We start from the raw sequence: 19,644 nt of genomic DNA, 5'->3' as shown, positions 1-19,644 counted from the left end.
AAAACCACAACATTTCTATTTAACAAGGGTGTTTTTCTGCTACAGTCCCCTGTTTGTTTTAGCAAATCATTGTTCTCTAGCCTGTATTAGCAGCCTATTAAATTAGAATCCCCACTTGATGTTTCTTTCACCAATGTGAATAGCTTTGCCGTTATTGTACACATTCTGTAGTGTTGGAGCCACATTGCATTAGTGGGATGATGTATGTTGTTATTTGTGTATTTGAACTGTGAAATCTCTAGAATTGTTTTGGTCCAACTGAAATACATTATATCGATAATTGCTGTGGGATGATAAATCATCTGAGTTTGGAAGACAATAGACAAAGTAACCATATTCCAAAGTAGCCATATTCTAATAAAAGGTCAACAGTAGATGCCAAATAGAAGTGATATGCATCATTTGAGAGCTGGGAACCTAAAGATTGATTTTTAGATGCAGCTCAGCACTGTGTCAAGTTATTATGGTCAAAAATCTGCAATAAACATTGTATTTTGGTTAGGCGCCTATTTATTTATTTACAGTGTATAAGGGTTGGCAGCATAATAGTAGCCATTCCCTAATTATGTGGCATAAGGTGTTGCAGCAATTTTGCGGTTGATACTGTTTTTTACACAGATTTGATGCAAAAATGGCCCAAAATCCCTCCAAAATACCACATTACTACAACAAGACCTTGAGGAACACCATAGAAAAATTGATGCTTTGATTTGGTATCAAAAAGTTTTCACATTTGGAGATTTCTGATTGGATGGTGAGCATTCTGCGGAAAATGCCCAGGAACTCCCTTTATTGTCAGCATACCTGGAAAACCAGACATCTTCTGAATGCCCTCAGTCTCTAGTCTGTGGATGCAAAATTTCATGAAGCTGTGATTATTACGGAAGTCACAATAAGTTATTTTAGACAGCGATGTCAAGTTTCAAAAAAATGGTCTAAAACAATGAAATGGCTCCCATGGGGGCTAACATCATGACACATGAATCAAATTGGGCTCATGGAATCCACAAGAGTCTCAGCGTTCCACTCAAAACTGTTTAGGCTCCAATATGCAGAAAGACACAATTTTAAGATAGATGAAAACAACACCAAAACCTGCATGGTTTGAGCCCCAAACTGCATGACATGAGCATGAGGTGGGCATGTCTGCAAAGGGGAGACATGTGTGAACCCAGAGAACCCATTTCCATCCAGATATCTGGAGGTCAGAGGTCATGGGACCCCCTTAATAGCCACGCTAGTCTTTCCCTCACTAAAAAACTTTGGAGCAATATTTAACCTGCTTGCCGATAACCTAGATGTGACATTGACATCATACAATTCCTTAGGCTGTCTAGTTTCACATCATACCCGTATCATCACTCCAGCTTTAAAACTGAGCCCTCTGCAGCCTCTGAAAGACAGTGTGTTGGCTGGGCCCACCGGTGAGCCGTCAGAACGTTAAGGGGTTAAAGGTACTCAGCAGAGCAGGATGTGGAGCGATACTTTTTCTTTAATGGTTGGTCAAAGGTGTACACTAAGACAGATAGTTTCATTTCCAGTCTCTGTGGAGGCATTGTGTTTTGTTGATAGCTGACATTTATTGAACAAAACTCTCTTTTTTCATCCCTACATCTACTTTGTTTAGGCCACATCCAGCTGTAGAAACCTCTCATGGAATATTGAATATTGTTTGGAAGACAGTACATGTCTGAATCTTTAGATCTTGGCAAAGTGGCAACAGATTGCCTGTATAGCGACAACAATAAAATACTGAAAGAATCTGCTAAACAAGTGATATCTTATCTTAAGTATCACTTGATACCCACCTAGAAAACCAAAACCTGCACTAGCACCATGCCGCGCATCTTGGCTTCATCTGGTCTTACCATCACTACAGTCTGCTTCACTCCTTTTCTTTAATCTTCACTCCTCATTTCTCTCTGAATTCTCTCATCTCTCTGGCTTTCAATTTCCTCTGCCTTTCACTCCTCCTCCTCGTTTTCACACTCCTCCCTATTTTACGTTCCCTCAGTCGTTCTCTTTCCTCTCATTCCCTCTTCCCTTTCTTTATACATCTGCTCCTTTCTCTCTCCTCCTGATTTCTTTGAAAGTGTTCATGATTTCTGACATATTTAGTTCATCAGATGAAAATTACATGATGATGGTTCTGGTTTGATAACGGGTGGGGGTGAATCAACACACCACTTTGACACAAATGCATGCGCAACAAAAGCCTGTGATAGTAGTTTTCATACATATTCCATCCAGATTTGAAGAGGTTTGGTTCTTATTGTGACTTCCTCTCTCCTTAATGTCCCCCTGCTGTCTCTTCTCTCTTCCAGCTTATTTTGCTTTTCAGTAAATCTTAAGCAGTTTTGTCTTTCTCTGCCACTTTTCCATATGTGTGTGGTAGTATTTTGTGTTTGCACTGCTTATCGGTTACAATATCATCCCAACCACTCTAGGCAGAATCTTTATGAGGTTAAATAATGAAAGCAAACAACACACATCTACATCCGCTGTATTTAACTGGCTTCAAGCCCATTATTGATGCTCAAGTCTCCAGCTGGCAGCTGGTTGCAGGCAGATCCATGTAGCTGGTTACAGACAGGGGCAGAATCTGAGTGAAATATATTTCTACTGAACTGGTGCAAACTGCTGTCCCACAACCAAAAAAAAAAAAAAGAAAGAAAGAAAGAAAAAAATGGGATCAATGGGATGAGCAAACCTGTAGGTCATTGAGCATCTTGCTGTTAATTAATTTTAGCATGCAAAACCCTAAATTATACAGAAATATATATTTTTTTTTGCATACTTGCATACTTTTTTGTGTTGTTGTTCAGAATTTTTTTCTTGTTTTTGAGTTCAAAAATGTTTTCATGTTACTGCCGAAACAGTGTAAACTTTGGTCCATGAGCCAAGACTGACTGTAGCCACACCCCTACACTTTTGATTAGGGAGTATGCCTACCCCTGCATCCATGTTTTGGTAGTGACAGATTTCCATAAAATTCTGAAAAATGATATGGAATTTGACTGTCCTTTCAGTACATTTATATATACTTGAGATATGGTGAGACAGATGTATGGCGTCATTTTGGGGAAAACAGAGTATGAGTTTAAAAAAAATTCCAATTTGAGCCAATTCTGTACAATCTCCAATTATAAGCAAATAGTCAGGTAGCTAATTTGAGAAAGTTAAGCCAGCTTTTCCAATAATTGGGTAATCATGAGCATCATTATCTGCTTGCGCTGCACTGAGAGGTCTATTTTGACCTGTCTTTGGCAGGCTACACTGAAGTAAATAACTGGCTGCAGTCAAGTTTTCTGTACACGCCTGACTACTCTCAAATCTGTGGTTTCTTTCAGTGCTGTCAGTCTCCTCACCCACAGCATGCTGGAAGTTTTGTATGTCATGTGCTGTGTGTCTGCAGACAGGCCTGCGGCGGTGAGAGGCTCGGGCTACTGATGGCATCAGTTCCATATTAGCATTGTGCTCCCCTGAGCTGTTTTCCAAAGCAGTGGACTGAACCACAGCTGACAGCAGGAGAGGAACACCAGAACCCCGTCCTATTATTACCACATGGCTTCTGTGTGTGCGCGCGCACGTGTGTGTGTGTGTGTGTGTGTGTGTGTGTGTGTGTGCTACTCTCTAACATGGTTCTTTTCCCTGAGATAGAAGGCTTAGCTGTGACAGATGTCAACACACTAACCTTCATTACAGCGAGGTCCTGTGCTGCAGGGTTTCCTTGCCTCCATGCACTGAAGTGTCGGTGTGTTCACCCCAAATGAACCGGAGTTGTTCCGGCTGTTGTGTGTGTGTGTGTGTGTCAGATGTTTTACCAACAGTAGCTGACACTTTGAATGGCTCTAGAAACGCTGCAGAGTACAGCCCTCTCATAGCCTTATTTGTCTCTGGCATGTGCATGTGTGTTTGTGGCAGATGGCATAATGAATATACTTTCATAATGCAACATGAACCTGTTGCCATGGTGACGCCCCATTAACCCAGCAGTTTGTTTTTTTGCTTTTTTGCCAGTCATGGGTGGTTAACCTGTTTGTCTGTGCATGAGTGTGTGTGTGTGTGTGTGTGTGTGTGTGTGTGTGTGTGTGTCGCTCTGGGAGGTGATAAGGTGACAGGCAGCTCTGAGGTGAGACTGGCCTATATCCGAGACAGCCTGACTTGCCCTGCAGGTGGCTTTGCCAGACATCTGCTCAGGTCCTGCAGGGCTTCAGGAGGACATGATCCACCCTCACATCTCTCAGAGCTGATCCTGCAGCAGTGAGAGAGGAGCCATATCATGTTGGAGGGGATAAAAGTTGTACTTTTAGTGCCAGAGGGTGATTTCCGGGCTTTACAGTTTAGAGATAACACTGGCTAAGACACCAGAAGCATTTCTTTTTAAAGGAACAGTGTGTGGGGAATTTAGCGGCATCTAACGGTTATAAGGCAGAACACAACAAACCGGCAGGACCCCTGACCCTTTGCCTTTCCAAACCCGTACCCCAGGGCTACAGAGTCCACCTTCCTCAACAAAGTAAATCATGAAATCATCATCTGAGACCACATCAACAAGTAATGAGGTCATTTTATTTGGTGTTTTACAAAGTTATTTAGACAGCAAAACTGCAGTACCATAATGTACACATAAGATAATACCATTAGTTTTAGTTGTGGCTCTATGGTACTTTCATGTATCCCCATATTGATATAATGTCGGCAAATTGTTATTGAAGCACCTACATGTAAAATCAAACTCTTTGAAGCTATTAGACTATTAGCTATTTGAACATCAGTATGGGGAAAGGTTTTTACTGTAGCTTACACGCTCAATATGTCAAAGAATTTTGCATCAAAGAAACAAAAACCCTTCAGTAACTTTCAGAAAGGTCCATGTGGTGTTATCATGACACAGATAAAATTAAGTCATTGTAATATTTTAATGTGCCGTTAAATAAAAATCATACACAATAACATCTAAAAACAGAAAATCACTGCTGCAATGATATTTATTCTTGTTTTCTGCCATCATCTGCTCACTTGTTCCTGCTGCAGTATAGCTATGATCCTCCATGGACACAACCAGAAGCAAAGCAAGTAGAAAACAACAGCAAACTATTTTTCCTCTTTAGACAGAAAATTCCAGCAATTTGCTTTCAGTCACAAGTTAGAACCACCCACTTCTGTCAGCCTTTTGCAAAAGAAAAACATTATAAAGTGCACTTTGGGTTGGTTTGTCCCGGAACCTGCACTTATGCAGTTTGAAAAGGCTTATTCAAACCTCATGAAAACACTGTGATTCTTAATTTCGTATTTTTATACACTAATAAAAAGCATGTGTATGCATATTATATTCCACTTCTGTTGTCAACTTAATCTAAATCCTGCACAGTACACCTTTAACCACTGGAAATCACAACTTGGGAGCTGATGTGAGTGACATGGCAGGAAGGTTTGAGCTTCATAAAGAGGGACAGATGTGAGGGGAGTGCCTCTCACCAAATTTGCCACCTTGGACGCAATTCTGGTTCTGAGAAAAACATCTTTTAAATTTATTTTCATCCCAACATTTCAATTTAGGCATAGGCCTACTTCACAAATCTTAATTTGGGTTACATTCAGTATCTTGTGATACTTCACAGTCACATCTATTTTCTACAATATACGCTCATTATGGTGAAAGTTGCAATGGGAATACACTCGAGGAAGGGTTTATGGATGGATATTTGTGTGAAGTTATACACACAATGCAGTCACAAACTCACAACAACCCGCACACACACATGTACACCACATATTTACAGCAGTTGTCCCGCGTTTGACTAACTGCAGCAATCTGGCAATACATTGCCAAAACACACAAACACGTATAAACTAAAGTCTTATGTAGCCTCTAGCCACAGTGGTGCGTGGGCCACATGCAAGTTCTTACCTTGGATCGACTGGACTTTGACCTTACAGATTGTTGCATCTGGTAGCTTTATTGTTCAACTTGTTCAGCTTTACTGCTGTATATAATGCTGTGTAACTCATGTGATAAGAACCAGGGCTTCTGTGGACATGTAAACACAGTCAACCACAACATACCAACACAGCAACACATGTTCCATGAGTAATAGCTCCCTAACTCACACTAACCCCCAGCCCGCTCCCCTCTCGTCCAGTTAGTCTCCACAGCGTCTGAATCGATTCCAGGGTCTAATTAATGATAAAATGCTCCATGTCCTCCAGGTCTGCTCAGCTTCCTCCCAGAGTCAAAGTCCCCTTGATTTATTTGTCCGTTACTGGTTTTCTGGACCTGCCTTATTTTCCCACTCTTCCCCATCTGTAACGGTTGGGAGAGCTGCCCTGGAAGGGTCTCTGAGCCTAAGCAGACACACAAGAGAGGGAAAGGAAGAGTCTCTGGCAGCAGGTAGCAGCTGTCTTATCAACAAGGCCAACAATATAATCAGAATTCTGGACTTGTATGTCCATTTGAGGCTCTTCTATGTGGGTCTGTCCAGTAGATTTGGGAGGTTGTGATTTGTAAAGCATTATCCACTGAAGGGAGTCAAAGGGAAGATTACAGATCGCAGGCGCTGCTCCATTATCACAGCGAGTCCAGAGGAGCGCTGGAGAATCCAACTGGCTCACAGACCAGAGAACAAGACAAAATATGAGAGAGAGAGACACAGACAGAGAGGGAAAATATGAATACACTGAGAAGAATGGGGGAAAAAAGATACAATATAGTCAATCAAATATGTGTTTGCAAGTCTAGATTTCAGGTGGTTTCTGCTTTTGTCCATTTCCCCAATTAGACTGCATCGTGAATCAATGGTTGCTGTAGCAACCGTTTTGGCTGGGAAGACAGAATTCATGCCTAATGCGCCCTGGTTTGGTAGCAGCGGCCACAACAAAGCCTAAAAAATTGTGTGCTTCCAAATTGCCAATCAGGCTGATTAGATGAGACATTGTGTTTTCCCAGCGAAGAGAGTCCACTATTGTTATTTCACCAATTATTTTTCTAACTCACTAACCCCTTGTCGCTCTGAAGATATACTCCTGACTCAGCCAGCCCTCTTTCACCACCTCTGCCGCTTCATCGCCGGTTGCTAATACAGTCTAACATAACAATCTGTGATCTGTGCCTCAAGAAGCAAAGGGAATTAGAAAGGAGAGAGAGGCTGATAAGAAAAGAGACAGATAGGACAACAAACAGTGAGCACCTCAGGTCTATAAAATGTATCAAAAGGAGTGCGGTTTGGAGCGAGAACAAATATCTTATTTCAGAGTTATGAGCAGAGGGTTTTTAGTTTGCTCTCCAGGCGTTCTCTGCATGTTGTTTACTGCTCTGATTTTAATGGCTTGTTGGCCACGTCATAAAAAAGTGACTCAACATCAATATCCACGACCTTTGGCTCAGCTCTTATCTCGCTGCTTCAGAGGGGTGAGCGCTCGCAGTGATGAGCCTTTATACACAAATGAAACTATCGGCACAAAACGCGCAGACGTGCCACAGGGATTCAGGCGTACATAGTAAATCAACTAGTCGTACACACACAGACAATAATCAATGATATATGGAGCCTGCTGAGACACAGAGAAAGCAAACAAATACACACTAACTCATGCCAAGGGTATTGTTAATTTAGCAAACAGCTGAAGCCCAATCATGTCAGCAAAAGCAATCTAATTCCTGTTTAACCAGACAGAGAGGATGGAGACAAATGAATGGTAGGCTATGGGACAAATGTAGAAGAAAGACTGAAGAAAATGACGAGTGTAGTCACGAGGCTCGTGGGCCAAGAGAAAGAGTGATGTTGGCCGTGCAAGTGCAGCAGCAGTGAGTGGAGTGAATTGTTACCCAGACTTTTCAGTAGCCTGTACTTCCAGTTTACAAAGGCAGAACCAAAGCCAACAACAAGCACCGACTCAGAGGAAAACGCTGCTGTGAATTGATGGCGCTCCAGCTCTGCAGTGGATGAACGCTGCTGAACTGGCTGTTTTACCAGCGGCGGTAAACACCAAACCAGATCAGACAGAGGGAGGACATTTGAGTGTGTATGCACTCGTATGTGCCCATGTGTGAGATTAGACCATCGCAGCACACCAGCCAATAGATAGACACCGATCATGGTAAATTGGAATAAACAAACTTTGGAAATGAGCAGACAGTCTGTGCCAGTGATCATACCAGCCTTCAGGCTAAATGCCAGCATGTCAAAGTGACTGGTGCAGGACAGGGAGAGGCAGACACACCCCTCCTTCCCTCCCCGATGCAGTTCTCTCATAAATCGGCTGTGCTTTTACCCAATTCTTCAGGGGAAAGAGTACAGAATTAGGAATAAGGGAGGTCCATTAGTGCCCGCTGAAAAGCCTTGGTGGCTAATAAATAAAAGAGGTGGATGAATTAGGAAGTTAAATCATCTCAGGTTGTTAATGTCACAGCCTACAGACAGAATTCCCTGCACCTCTGTGTTTGGCCTCTCCATTCTCAGTGTGTGTGTGTGTGTGTGTGTGTGTGTGATACTGACTTTTGTTGCTTGTGTGTTTCATGTGTCATTTGATGCTGCAGTCATTCCTTTTAAGAAATAATTGTAATAATAAAATATAGATAGATAGATAGAGAGAGAGAGAGAGAGAGAGAGAGAGAGAGAGAGAGAGAGAGAGAGAGAGAGAGAGAGGGGTTGTATGACAGTCTGTATGAACAGCTGTAATGATGTATTTTATGTATTTATGCTCAACTGAATTAAAATAATTATGCATTTTTCTGTGTTTTGTCCACTTCCAAACATTTTTTGATACTGTTGTAACAGATACAAGGAGTTACAAAATCGATGCTCACCTCTTTTTTGAAGCTTTGCTTTTTTGTGGCACTGTTAGTCTTTTGGACAGCTGTAATATGCGATATATCCGTTTGTTTTTCCTCAGACGTCTTGCTCTTGGCAGCTGATTTTGTCAGTACCTATTGTGTGGTCGGGGAGCTGAGACGACAGCTGTTTTCATAATTGAAACATGTATAGCTTTTTCTAGTTATTCTGGTTCTGTTGGCTGTGTTTTCTAGAGAGAGAAGCCAAGCCCAGCAGACATGAAGAACCTGGAACTAAAGCCCACTCTGGCTCAGCCAAGAACACAGTACAGGATGGTGAGTGTTGGCACTTAAAATTCTTCACTATAGCATTTTTTTTTTCTTCTTTTCAATTTCAGTGTCTGGTGGAAGAAACTTTTCAGCCACCAGCCAAAACTGTCTAGTGCTAATTCCCCATCCTGTTCTAATATCTGCGACCAGATTGTGAGCTGTAGAATCTCTGTCTTGGAATAAAAAGATCTTAGTGATGGGTTGTTTTGGGTTGGCATCTACCTGCCTTGTATTGTCGAGATCCTCAGTGAGAAACTTGCGTCATGCCAGGGTGCCAGTTCAATGAGAAATAAACACTTTGATATTGGGTCCTCGTTGGACTGCAACAGACCTGTACGCTAAACTCAGATTGTTCTGTCCTGCTGCTGCATTTCCCATTAAGAAGTGATAGATATCACATAGCGAATATAATGCAGCACTGTTTAGTACAATTAGCACTCCACTCTGTCTCAGGTAGTGTGAAGAGATGTTGGTTTGGAAGACAGAGATAACCAAGCCCACAGCCTGTCATCTGAGCCAGATAAAGCATGGCGAATTCACACAGGAGGATCAAAGCTAGCCCCCTCAGTGATATGGAGCTTTAGCCAGGGTTAGCCTCAATCCTAACATCATGGTCTGTTAGTCAGTGCTAACATGAAAGCTGTCAGTGACATGGTTAATGTGTGGGCAGTAATACGCTGGATTAAAGATCTATCTTCTCAAAATAACAGTAGAGTATTTACAGTGCATTTACAAAGGCTAACATGGCCTTATTTGGCATTTGCGCTTGTAGCTCAGCAGAAGTTAGTAAGCTAATATGTGGGTTGAGACCCTCTGTAGGTTTTGTTTAATAGAGAATATCAAATGTAATATTCAGTGTGTTACAGTTGTTTATTTTAGGTATACAAAAAGACATAATGACTTCAATAAAACCTATTTTTGTTGTTTGGGAGATCTGCATTGCTACTCAGTTCTGAGAAAACCAATCATGGTGTTTAGAGAGTAATAGGGGGAATGATTACCCAGACAATTTATTTTTGATCAGCCTTCTGTCCTAGGGGAGACTGAATTTGAATTTAAGTTATTTTTTTATAGCCCTGAAAAGACAGGTTGAAGATACCGTGGATTTGCCCTGATTGTCGCTGCAGATTCTGGCTGTGAACATGATAAATAAAATATTTTTTCCTCGAATCTTCTCCAATTTGCTGTGGACATTCATGACCCCTAGATGTCACGGGGGAGGGCTGGAAGGTGGAGGACCCAAAAGCAGGAGCCGCAGGCAGGAAAAATGCTCAGTGGCAAACAAAATTGAATAAACTCCGGCAGAAAGCAGAACGTAACAGAACAACAACACAGAATAACACAGAATAACACAATGGACCAACCAGGAACAGAACTCAAGACAAGACTTAAATACACAAGAACTAATCATAAAACAAGACACACCTGGGGAAGGGGCTGGAGCACAAGACAGGAGAACACAGAGGATAGGCTGAGGGAAACACTGGGAGGGATCAGAACAATCAGGGATGATTAACAGACACAGGACAGGTGTGGCACAGGGAGGGGCAAACAAGACACAGGTGAAATCACTGAAAAGAACGAGGCAGATGAAACACATGAAACAGAATCAAACAAAACACAAGAAACAAAACCATGACAGAAACACACATGAAACAGAACCAAACAAAACACAAAACCATGACAGAACCCCCCCCTCAAGGGACGGCTCCTGACGTCCCAAAAACTGTATCAGGGGCCCGAGGATGGATGGCCGTCACAAGACGGGGGGAGGAGGAGGCCAAAGCACAGGGCCCAGAGCCAGAGTCAAGTGGAAGGCCGGAGGGCAGGCGACCAAGGGCGGGGGCGGCGCTCGGGCGGACGGCCAGGGCGCTGGGAACCAAGGACGGGAAAATGCTCTGGCGGACGGCCAGGGCGCCAAGAACCAGGCACGGGGTGACGCTCAGGCGGACGGCCCTGGCGCCGGGAACCAGGCACGGAGCGGCGCTCGGGCGGACGGCCCGGGCACCGGGAACCAGGCACGGGGCGGCGCTCGGGCGGACGGCCCGGGCGCCGGGAACCAGGCACGGGGCGGCGCTCGGGCGGACGGCCGGGGCGCCGGGAACCAGGCACGGGGCGGCGCTCGGGCGGACGGCCGGGGCGCCGGGAACCAGGCATGGAGTGGCGCTCGGGCGGGCGTCCAGAGCGCTGGCAGCCAAGGCGGAACCTCCCTGAATGGCGGCAGTGCGGTCGGCACCCGACTGCAGGCCAACCATGAAGTCCTGCAGCGTGGACTCGGGACCGCTGGGCAGCGGCAGCATGGACTCTGGACCGCCGGACAGCGGCAGCGTGGACTCGGGACCGCCGGACAGCGGCAGCGTGGACTCGGGACCGCCGGGCAGCGGCAGCGTGGACTCGGGACCGCCGGGCAGCGGCGACGTGGACTCGGGACCGCCGGGCAGCGGCGACGTGGACTCGGGACCGCCGGGCAGCGGCGACGTGGACTCGGGACCGCCGGGCAGCGGCAACGTCCACTCCAGGCCGCCGGGCAGCGGCAACGTCCACTCCAGGCCGCCGGGCAGCGGCAGCGTGGACTGAGGGCTGCCTGACCGCTGATGAGCTGGTGGGACCAGTGACACAGGACACCGAGGAAGCAGCAGCACAGCCATGGGAGGTTGGGATGAGTGCTGCACGGGTCCTGGGGGCTGGTACCGGGACTGTCACAAGGGCAGTGGGAACTGAGCCTGGGGCAGTCAGTCGGGCTCGGAGAACTGGTATGGGAACAGGGACTGGTGCCGGGGAAGCCGGTCCGGCTCGGGGAATTGGGACAGGAGCAGCCAGTCGGACTCTGGGAACTGGGACAGGAACTCGGACCGGGACCGGGACAGCCAGTCGAACTCGGGGAACTGGGACAGGAACTGGGACCGGGTCAGCCAGTCGAACTCGGGGAACTGGGACGGGAACTGGGACCGGGTCAGCCAGTCGAACTCGGGGAACTGGGACAGGGACTGGGACCGGGTCAGCCAGTCGAACACAGGGAACTGGGCTTGCTAGACTGCTGGAGTTGGTAGCTGGGCGTGCTAGGCTGCTGAGGCTAGTGACTGGACTTACTGGGCAGCTGAGACTGGTGGCTGGACTCGCCAGACGGCTGAGGCTGGTAGCTGAGGCTGCTGGGATGTTGAGGCTGGTGGCTGGATTGCGGCTAGCCTGCAAGTGGCCGACACACCCAAGAAGTGCACTCACAGGAGCAGCCGGGGCCCGGGATGCAACCATTGTCTGGACGGAGGAGGTGATCTCCGCGACCTGTTCAGAGATCTGGGCGATTTTAGCTATCAGTGACCGGTTGCAGTCAGCCAGTTCTCCAAGCCTCTGCTGATGAGAGTTCAGAAAGGCGCCTTGTCCAGCCAGGGCCTGGTGCACCGGATCCGCAGGGCCCACGGCGCGGCCAGCTCCCTCCAAAAAAAAACATTGCTCCGCTGGGTCCTGTATTGGTTGGTCCATTCTGTTACGGGGGCGGGCTGGAAGGTGGAGGACCCAAAAGCAGGAGCCGCAGGCAGGAAAAATGCTCAGTGGCAAACAAAATTGAATAAACTCCGGCAGAAAGCAGAACGTAACAGAACAACAACACAGAATAACACAGAATAACACAATGGACCAACCAGGAACAGAACTCAAGACAAGACTTAAATACACAAGAACTAATCATAAAACAAGACACACCTGGGGAAGGGGCTGGAGCACAAGACAGGAGAACACAGAGGATAGGCTGAGGGAAACACTGGGAGGGATCAGAACAATCAGGGATGATTAACAGACACAGGACAGGTGTGGCACAGGGAGGGGCAAACAAGACACAGGTGAAATCACTGAAAAGAACGAGGCAGATGAAACACATGAAACAGAATCAAACAAAACACAAGAAACAAAACCATGACAGAAACACACATGAAACAGAACCAAACAAAACACAAAACCATGACACTAGAGGAAGAACCCTACTTATTTTAGTGAAGCTATGACCTTCCAGCATCACCATCAGGCCAAACAGTTCATGCATACAATAGTTTTTATTTGACTCTTCAAAGTTGTGTAGGAATGTAGTTACAAGGTGCCATTGGGGATTCATTTGTAAACCAATGAATCCTAATAACGAATATACATAGTATACAACACACCTCTCCAATCCCACAAGACGAGTCACCATGAATCTGTTAACCAAGCAGTTCTATCTGGTTTTCCAAACAGAAAGTCCTGATAACACATCAAGGAGGACAGGTGCAGATTTCTTTGTATACCACACACCATAAATGAGAAGCTCAAAATACAAACCACCTCTGAGACTCTAAAGCCACTTTTCAAACAGTCTAAACAAACACTGAAGTCAAGGACATTTTAGAAAAAAATGTGTTGTAAGGATTCACTCTGTAAACAGAACAGACAGCCCTCCTCGATGCTGTGATCGAGGTGTGCCAGGTACAGATTTGTAGCGCTGGCCCCATGTACAATCCTCCACTGAAGGTCACCCATCTGTTTGTCTGTGGGGGAGCTTGTACAGAGGAATGCCAACAGCCTCTCAGGGGAAAATTCTCGACCTAAAAACTCAGTTGATCTTGACTCTTTCATCCCTGCGAGAGAGTACAAGTGTGACACTTTAATACAGGTGTACTAAGCAGCTTTCTTCCCTCTCAAACCTTCTCAAGGTTGTAAAAGACAGAGACCCTATCCCTCCTCCTGCAGCAGGGAAAAACACAATAGCAGTCATCAACACTTTGGTCAGACAGAGGACGGTTCTCAGCAAATGCTCTGAACGATTCTAGCAGGAACGCAAAGACCTCCTCCGCCAAGCTTAATTGTAGTCGAGAGGATTTGATGCCTGTTGTTTCTACAAGCCTTTTAGTAGATGTTTTCATCAGAGAACCCGATGTGACACAACCAGCCTCTTGCAGGTTTGCAGAGGACAGGATCATAGTCTTAATGAGGGCACTGCAGAATGATTGCTCCTCAAAGAGCCACGTCCCTGGTGTTGTGGCAGGTTCCCAATTTACCTTAAGGACCTGCCACCACTGCACGTCTGACTGGTAGAACAGTGTTAGTGCCATCAACCACCTCAATCCTGTGGGAGATTTATGGATAGGATAGGATAAGATGAACTTCATCAATCCCCACAGCGGAAACTTGTTTACACCACAGACAAAAAACAAAAGACATGCACAATACGACAACAAGACAACAAGACATAGAGACAATATACACAATATGTCATTCACACAGTAGATGACACCAGGCTGAGTCACTGACGGGAAACACATAGTTCTACTGTGACACCAATAAGGGACAAATAAATTTTAGAAGTTACACAGATAGTTTCCTTTCATAGTGTTTATTTTTCCATAGTCACTACTGATCCTGACTGGATGAGTGAGGGATGAGGGAAGCATCAGTATCTCGCTGCTTGTGTGGCTACTGTTATGAATCAATACCTAGCAATGCTGCAGCAACATTATGCATCAAAGCTGCATGCTATTGAGCAGATTTGTACTTGTTATGATAAATGTCAGGGTCGGCATTAGACAGATGCGCTCTGAGTTTGTTTTGGTTAAAATCCTATCATAGAATTTATTTAAGGCAGTTTGAAAGTTGATTGATCTCTTGCAAAAGCACACACACACACACACACACAGGTATCCAAATCTGTGAAGTATGAATGTGAATTTTTTCAAAATGTTGTACTGAAATTCTCCTCAAACAACAAAATCACTGATGAAGAAAACAAAAAACCACTTGTGCTAGAAAAAAGACCAAAAAAAAAAAGAGGCAAAATCTCACCTTCTTTTTTAGTCTGGGCATAAGACTTCTTACTTCTTCACCTCCTCGTCCTCCTCTTCTTCTTCCTCCTCATACTCCTCTAGTCCTCACCCCTTTTCCTCTCTGTCCTCTGACCTCTGTTGTTATCCAAACCAAATGTTTACCGGTGACTCAAGCTCTGATTTGTAAGTGAACTCATCATTTACATAAAAATGTTTTCACATGTATAAATGTGGAAAGGCAGCTGGCAAACAGTGTGGCCAGACAGAGACCAGTGTTTACAGTTTTGCCAAAAGTGTGTTATTAAATGATAAACTAAGTGTAAAACAGTGAGCTGTATTTACAGGTTTTCCAAAAGTGTTTTAGAAAATTACAAACTGAGTGTACAGCACAGAATGTGCATTCAGTCTGGAACACTTTGTTAAAACAAAACAAAACAAAACAAAACTGTAAAGTAATTAATGAGTTCACTTACAAATCAGAGCTTGGTCTTTTTTCTAGCACAATGTTTTTTTTTGTTTGTTTGTTTTCTTCTACTGTACTTTTGTTGTTTGAGGAGAGTTACAGTAGTACATTTTGGGAAAAAAAAAATCCCTTATTTGTACAGATAGTGTCACACATCCATACTTACATACACATTTGGATACCTGTATGTGTGTGTGTGTGTGTGTGTGTGTGTGTGTGTGTGTGTGTGTGCGTGCATGCGTGCTTATTCAAATGATGGTGTGTGTGTTGTGTACTGATGCTAAAAACACCATTTTAAAAGAGTTTGAAGAGTTTTGCAAGAATTGTTCACTTTTGTGAGAGATCATAAAGTTTTCCTGTTTTCATATAAGGTTTTGTGGTAAGTGTGTAGAGTTTTGCAAAAATGGCCAGTAGCTTCAGGAAAAAATGTAAAACATTCAAGAATGCAAGAAAACCTAAAACCCAATACTATTTTTTTATGAGTTATTATCAGGAATAAAATTGATATAGGCCTAAATTATAGGGCCCTGGGCCAAAAATGCTTGTGTGTTTAGCTGTCTTCATAACTGATCTCTAAACAGCCACATGAAAATGTTTCAATTCCAAATCATTTGAGGAACATTGCCAACAAAAATAGGTTAATTGAGAAAGCTGCATGAGCCATAAAAACAATGTGATTTCTTTTAGGCTACATTCATTATTCAAATGGTTGGAATTAGCTATTCATGCACTTTAGAGAGCACATCACTTTAATACAAACCACAGAAACTTCATCTCATTTAGCCTAGTTTTCAGCCATTAAAATGAAATGTTAATCAGCAAACAGAATTGAAAATCGTGTTATCGTGCTGAGTGGCTGCTTCATGGCTTTATCGTTCAAAGGTGAGCAAATGATACGCATTAGTACATCATCTGGGAGTCGGAGGATCAAACGGAAATTGTAGCCTAGAAGACAACTTCTATCAAAAATTAGACAGAATGAAATCACTATTATGTGTGTAACCTTATATACAGAATTCAGCGCCGCTTTTATGTTCTGCAACAATGAAATGTGATTTCATTTCTGCTGATATTTTTTGATGGTTGTAAAATACCATGCGTTTCCAGGTTTTGTTGCAGTTGCTTGAGCTGCTTTGAAGTCCTGCCAGTGAATAAGAAATGTGACTAAAACAGCCCTGTGCTCCTCTCCATGCCTCTGTTTCTCCTTGGTTATTCTGCTACAGTAGGTAGAGGAGACACTAATGAGATAAATGCTGCTCACCTCTGGATTTACCTGCAGGCTATGTTTCTGTTGTGTGTGTGTGTGTGTGTGTGTGTGTGTGTGTGTGTGTGTGTCCTGGCTTGACCTAGTGTGGTTTGATAAATTGACATTCTCCAAGTGGTTTCTAAAAGAAGATGCCTCTAAAAAGAAGGAGTCCAAACAGAGCACAGGAAAACAATGTGTCGTACATATCGTCGTACACAGAATATAGGTTGAAATGGACAAACACACACACACTCACCAACACACACACATAAATACTGGTTGTTGTCTTCGGTAGAATATTTATAATATCCAAGAAGAGATTATAAAGGATAATTCAATTATTTCAACTTGGGTCTTTCCTAGGTTTTCCCATCATGTTGTATCTGTGCTGATCAAAATGTCAGTGGTTGCTTCACTGCCAGGCTACATAGCACTCCTCTCAGACTGAGTGGAGCCCAAGAGGTGATTTAAATGAGCCCTTTCAACTGGAAGTGCTCGTGTACCGAAATAGAGCCAAAAAGTCAGGTTTGTAAGCCAGAAGTCTCAGTGCCGAGTGAAGTAATCATTGAGTCACTGGTATTAATCAACAACCCCTCTTGACCCCATGCAGACATATTGTGGCCATGGAGTAGCGGAAACCTTATTTAGTTCCCTTTTTATTCTTTTAGCAAACGGACTTGATTTCTTTCAGAAAACACATGAACAAGGCAAAGAGCAGCTTAGCAAGAAACAAACCCCAAAAATAAACCTGGAAATTAGCTTAAGAAGAGAAAGAATGCAAGAATGAATTGCAATGCAGAGGGAGGGGGTATCAAAAAACTCGGGGAAAAAAACGTCCAACGACTATATTTATAAATATTCTAATTAAGAAACGGTGCTTTTTTGAACTCCCTGTCCATTGTTTCGGCTGCACAGTGTGAACAGCTGTGAGTCACGCTGATCTCAGAGGGAGCAGAGTGTGTTTGGTTGCCAGCAGGAAACAGTGGCAATTGTCGCTTTCTACCAGAAAATATTAGAAAGAGATGGAAATGGTTGCTACAGTAAAAGAGTTTGTCCTTGTCAGTGTGCTGCTGTGTGCTTAAGAGGAATAATGAAAGGAACACGCATTTCTACGTAAATCTCACTGTGTCATGTCACAACTTCCCAGCAATTCAAATGCATACTGTGGAGTTCTGTGTGTGTGTGCATGTGTGTGTGCGTGCATGCATGCATGCGTGTGTGCGTGTACAGTATTGGAATAGAGGGTATTGTGAGTAACACAATAATAAAAATGTGCCGTGTGAATAGCTGATACGTTTCATTCAATTCAGTCAGTCCTGTTACAGACAGTATTTTTGGAGTGTTCTAAAGGATGAAAAGAATAAGGAATTGTTGAGGAATTGAAACTGATCTAATTGTTGTGAGCGTTGAGAGGACAGTGTTGTCTGCCGGTACAGATGCAGACAGCAGGAGACGAGAGGAGGAGGAGAAGGAAATGAGAAAATTAGGAGGAGTCGAGGGGAGGAGAGGAGACTAGGGAAGGAGAAGGGAGGAGAGACACAGTTCAGTGATTCAGAGATTCATTCATGCACGGACACACACACACACACACACACACACACACATACGTAACATACCTCAGCTTCAGATTAATGAGTGCCTCACTAAAGGACAGTGAGAAAACATTTAATTATCTCTGACACTGAAGGTGAGGCATGAGACCAGATCTGTCACGCACCTGTGTGTGTCTGTGTGTGTGTGTGTGTGTGTGTGTGTGTTGTGAGAGAGAGAGAGAGAGAGAGAGAGAGAGAGAAAGAGAGAGAGACCCAGAGAACCAGGTTGTAAGTCAAGTGTGTGGTCTTTGACCTTTGGCTGAGCAAAAGGTCAAACTGACACCAAGTCCTTGTCTGTTGGCAGCTCATGACTATTTGAGAGCTTTGGGGGAGGCTTTTTTTCTCCACATGAGTCAGTGTGAAGAGTGCTGAAGGAAAGAGACCACTTGAAATGTACAAGGGTGGAGGAAAGCAAAAAGGAAGAGGCAGAAAATGCTCCTGCACAGCCACAAACAGACCAAACCTAACCCTCGACTCTGATGTTGTTGCACCTTAAAATAAAAGGCTTGATATGATGCTCCAGAGACCTCGTGATACAAGTGAGACTTATTCTAAAATGAGGTGTACAGCTTTTAATAAACACCTCATTACAATATTTATGAAATGACATCAAAGGATAGCACACTGCAGGTAACTATATAAGTCATCTTAAACTCTAATTGTTGTAATGCTGCAGCCATGCAGAAGCTCATGTAGAAGCTCAACTTTATTGCAGTTCATTACAAATCCTCGGCATCACCTGGTCTCTATGCAACTGCTTACCTTATGATTGGTTTTGAAAGGGATTTTGCTGACAGGCTTTCTAAAAGCTGGTGTTTGTGCTGTTGACAGAGACTGCATGTCTTCAGTAACATCCTCTGCCATGAGCCTCACTCTCAGGGTCCAAGCGTCTTCACGGCAGATTCAGAGAAACCCAACTTCTGTAGTGTGAACCATCTGCAGGTGTTTCTTATGATTATTTGTGTTACTTTTCATTTCAAAAACAGTCTGACTCTAAAAGTGTGACTCTGCAACCATCTTAGCCACTGAATTTCGGCAACAGGGAATTCTTCCAGGGATATTTTATCTTGCACCGCACTGTCGGAAATGGCATAGGGTGGATGAATTCTCAATTTGAAACACTTAATTTTGGGTGGTATCGTGTTACTCGACATAATAAATGTGGTAATATTACCAAAGTCCTATTAGTAGCACATTATCTTACTTAGTCACTGCTAAAAGTAATATTTTACTGTAACAAGTTACTCCCAACACTGCTTGTGCACCTTTTTCTGCACATCTGCTTGTAATCCGTCATCGCATATTTGGTATCTTTGGATCCCTTGGTATCTGCACTAGAAGTTAAAATAAAGTTGTAAGCAGTATGGACAAAGCTTGGCCATGCAGCATGTATTTATATTTATGCATGTATTATGCATTTACTCCTTACCTTACGTCTTGACGTCTCATGAACA

General features: G+C 43.9%; 1 protein-coding gene across 4 annotated transcripts in view; it reads left to right on the top strand.

Moving 5' to 3' along the window:
* Positions 1–19,644, top strand: part of LOC115366725 (testican-1-like) — a 109,942-nt gene that overhangs the window by 52,668 nt on the left and 37,630 nt on the right. For 2 of the 4 annotated variants that reach the window (XM_030062306.1, XM_030062305.1), the window contains one exon: positions 9,029–9,109. The exons of the other annotated variants lie outside the window; for them this stretch is intronic. In XM_030062306.1, coding sequence (XP_029918166.1) covers positions 9,029–9,109 — 81 coding nt within the window. The remainder of the gene's footprint in view (positions 1–9,028; positions 9,110–19,644) is intronic. 4 annotated transcript variants of the gene reach the window in all.

This window comes from Myripristis murdjan, chromosome 10, assembly GCF_902150065.1.
Source record: "Myripristis murdjan chromosome 10, fMyrMur1.1, whole genome shotgun sequence".
Lineage (NCBI taxonomy): Eukaryota > Metazoa > Chordata > Actinopteri > Holocentriformes > Holocentridae > Myripristis > Myripristis murdjan.
The sequence above is the reverse complement of the archived record's forward strand: the minus strand, read 5'-3'. Positions and strand labels throughout refer to the sequence as shown.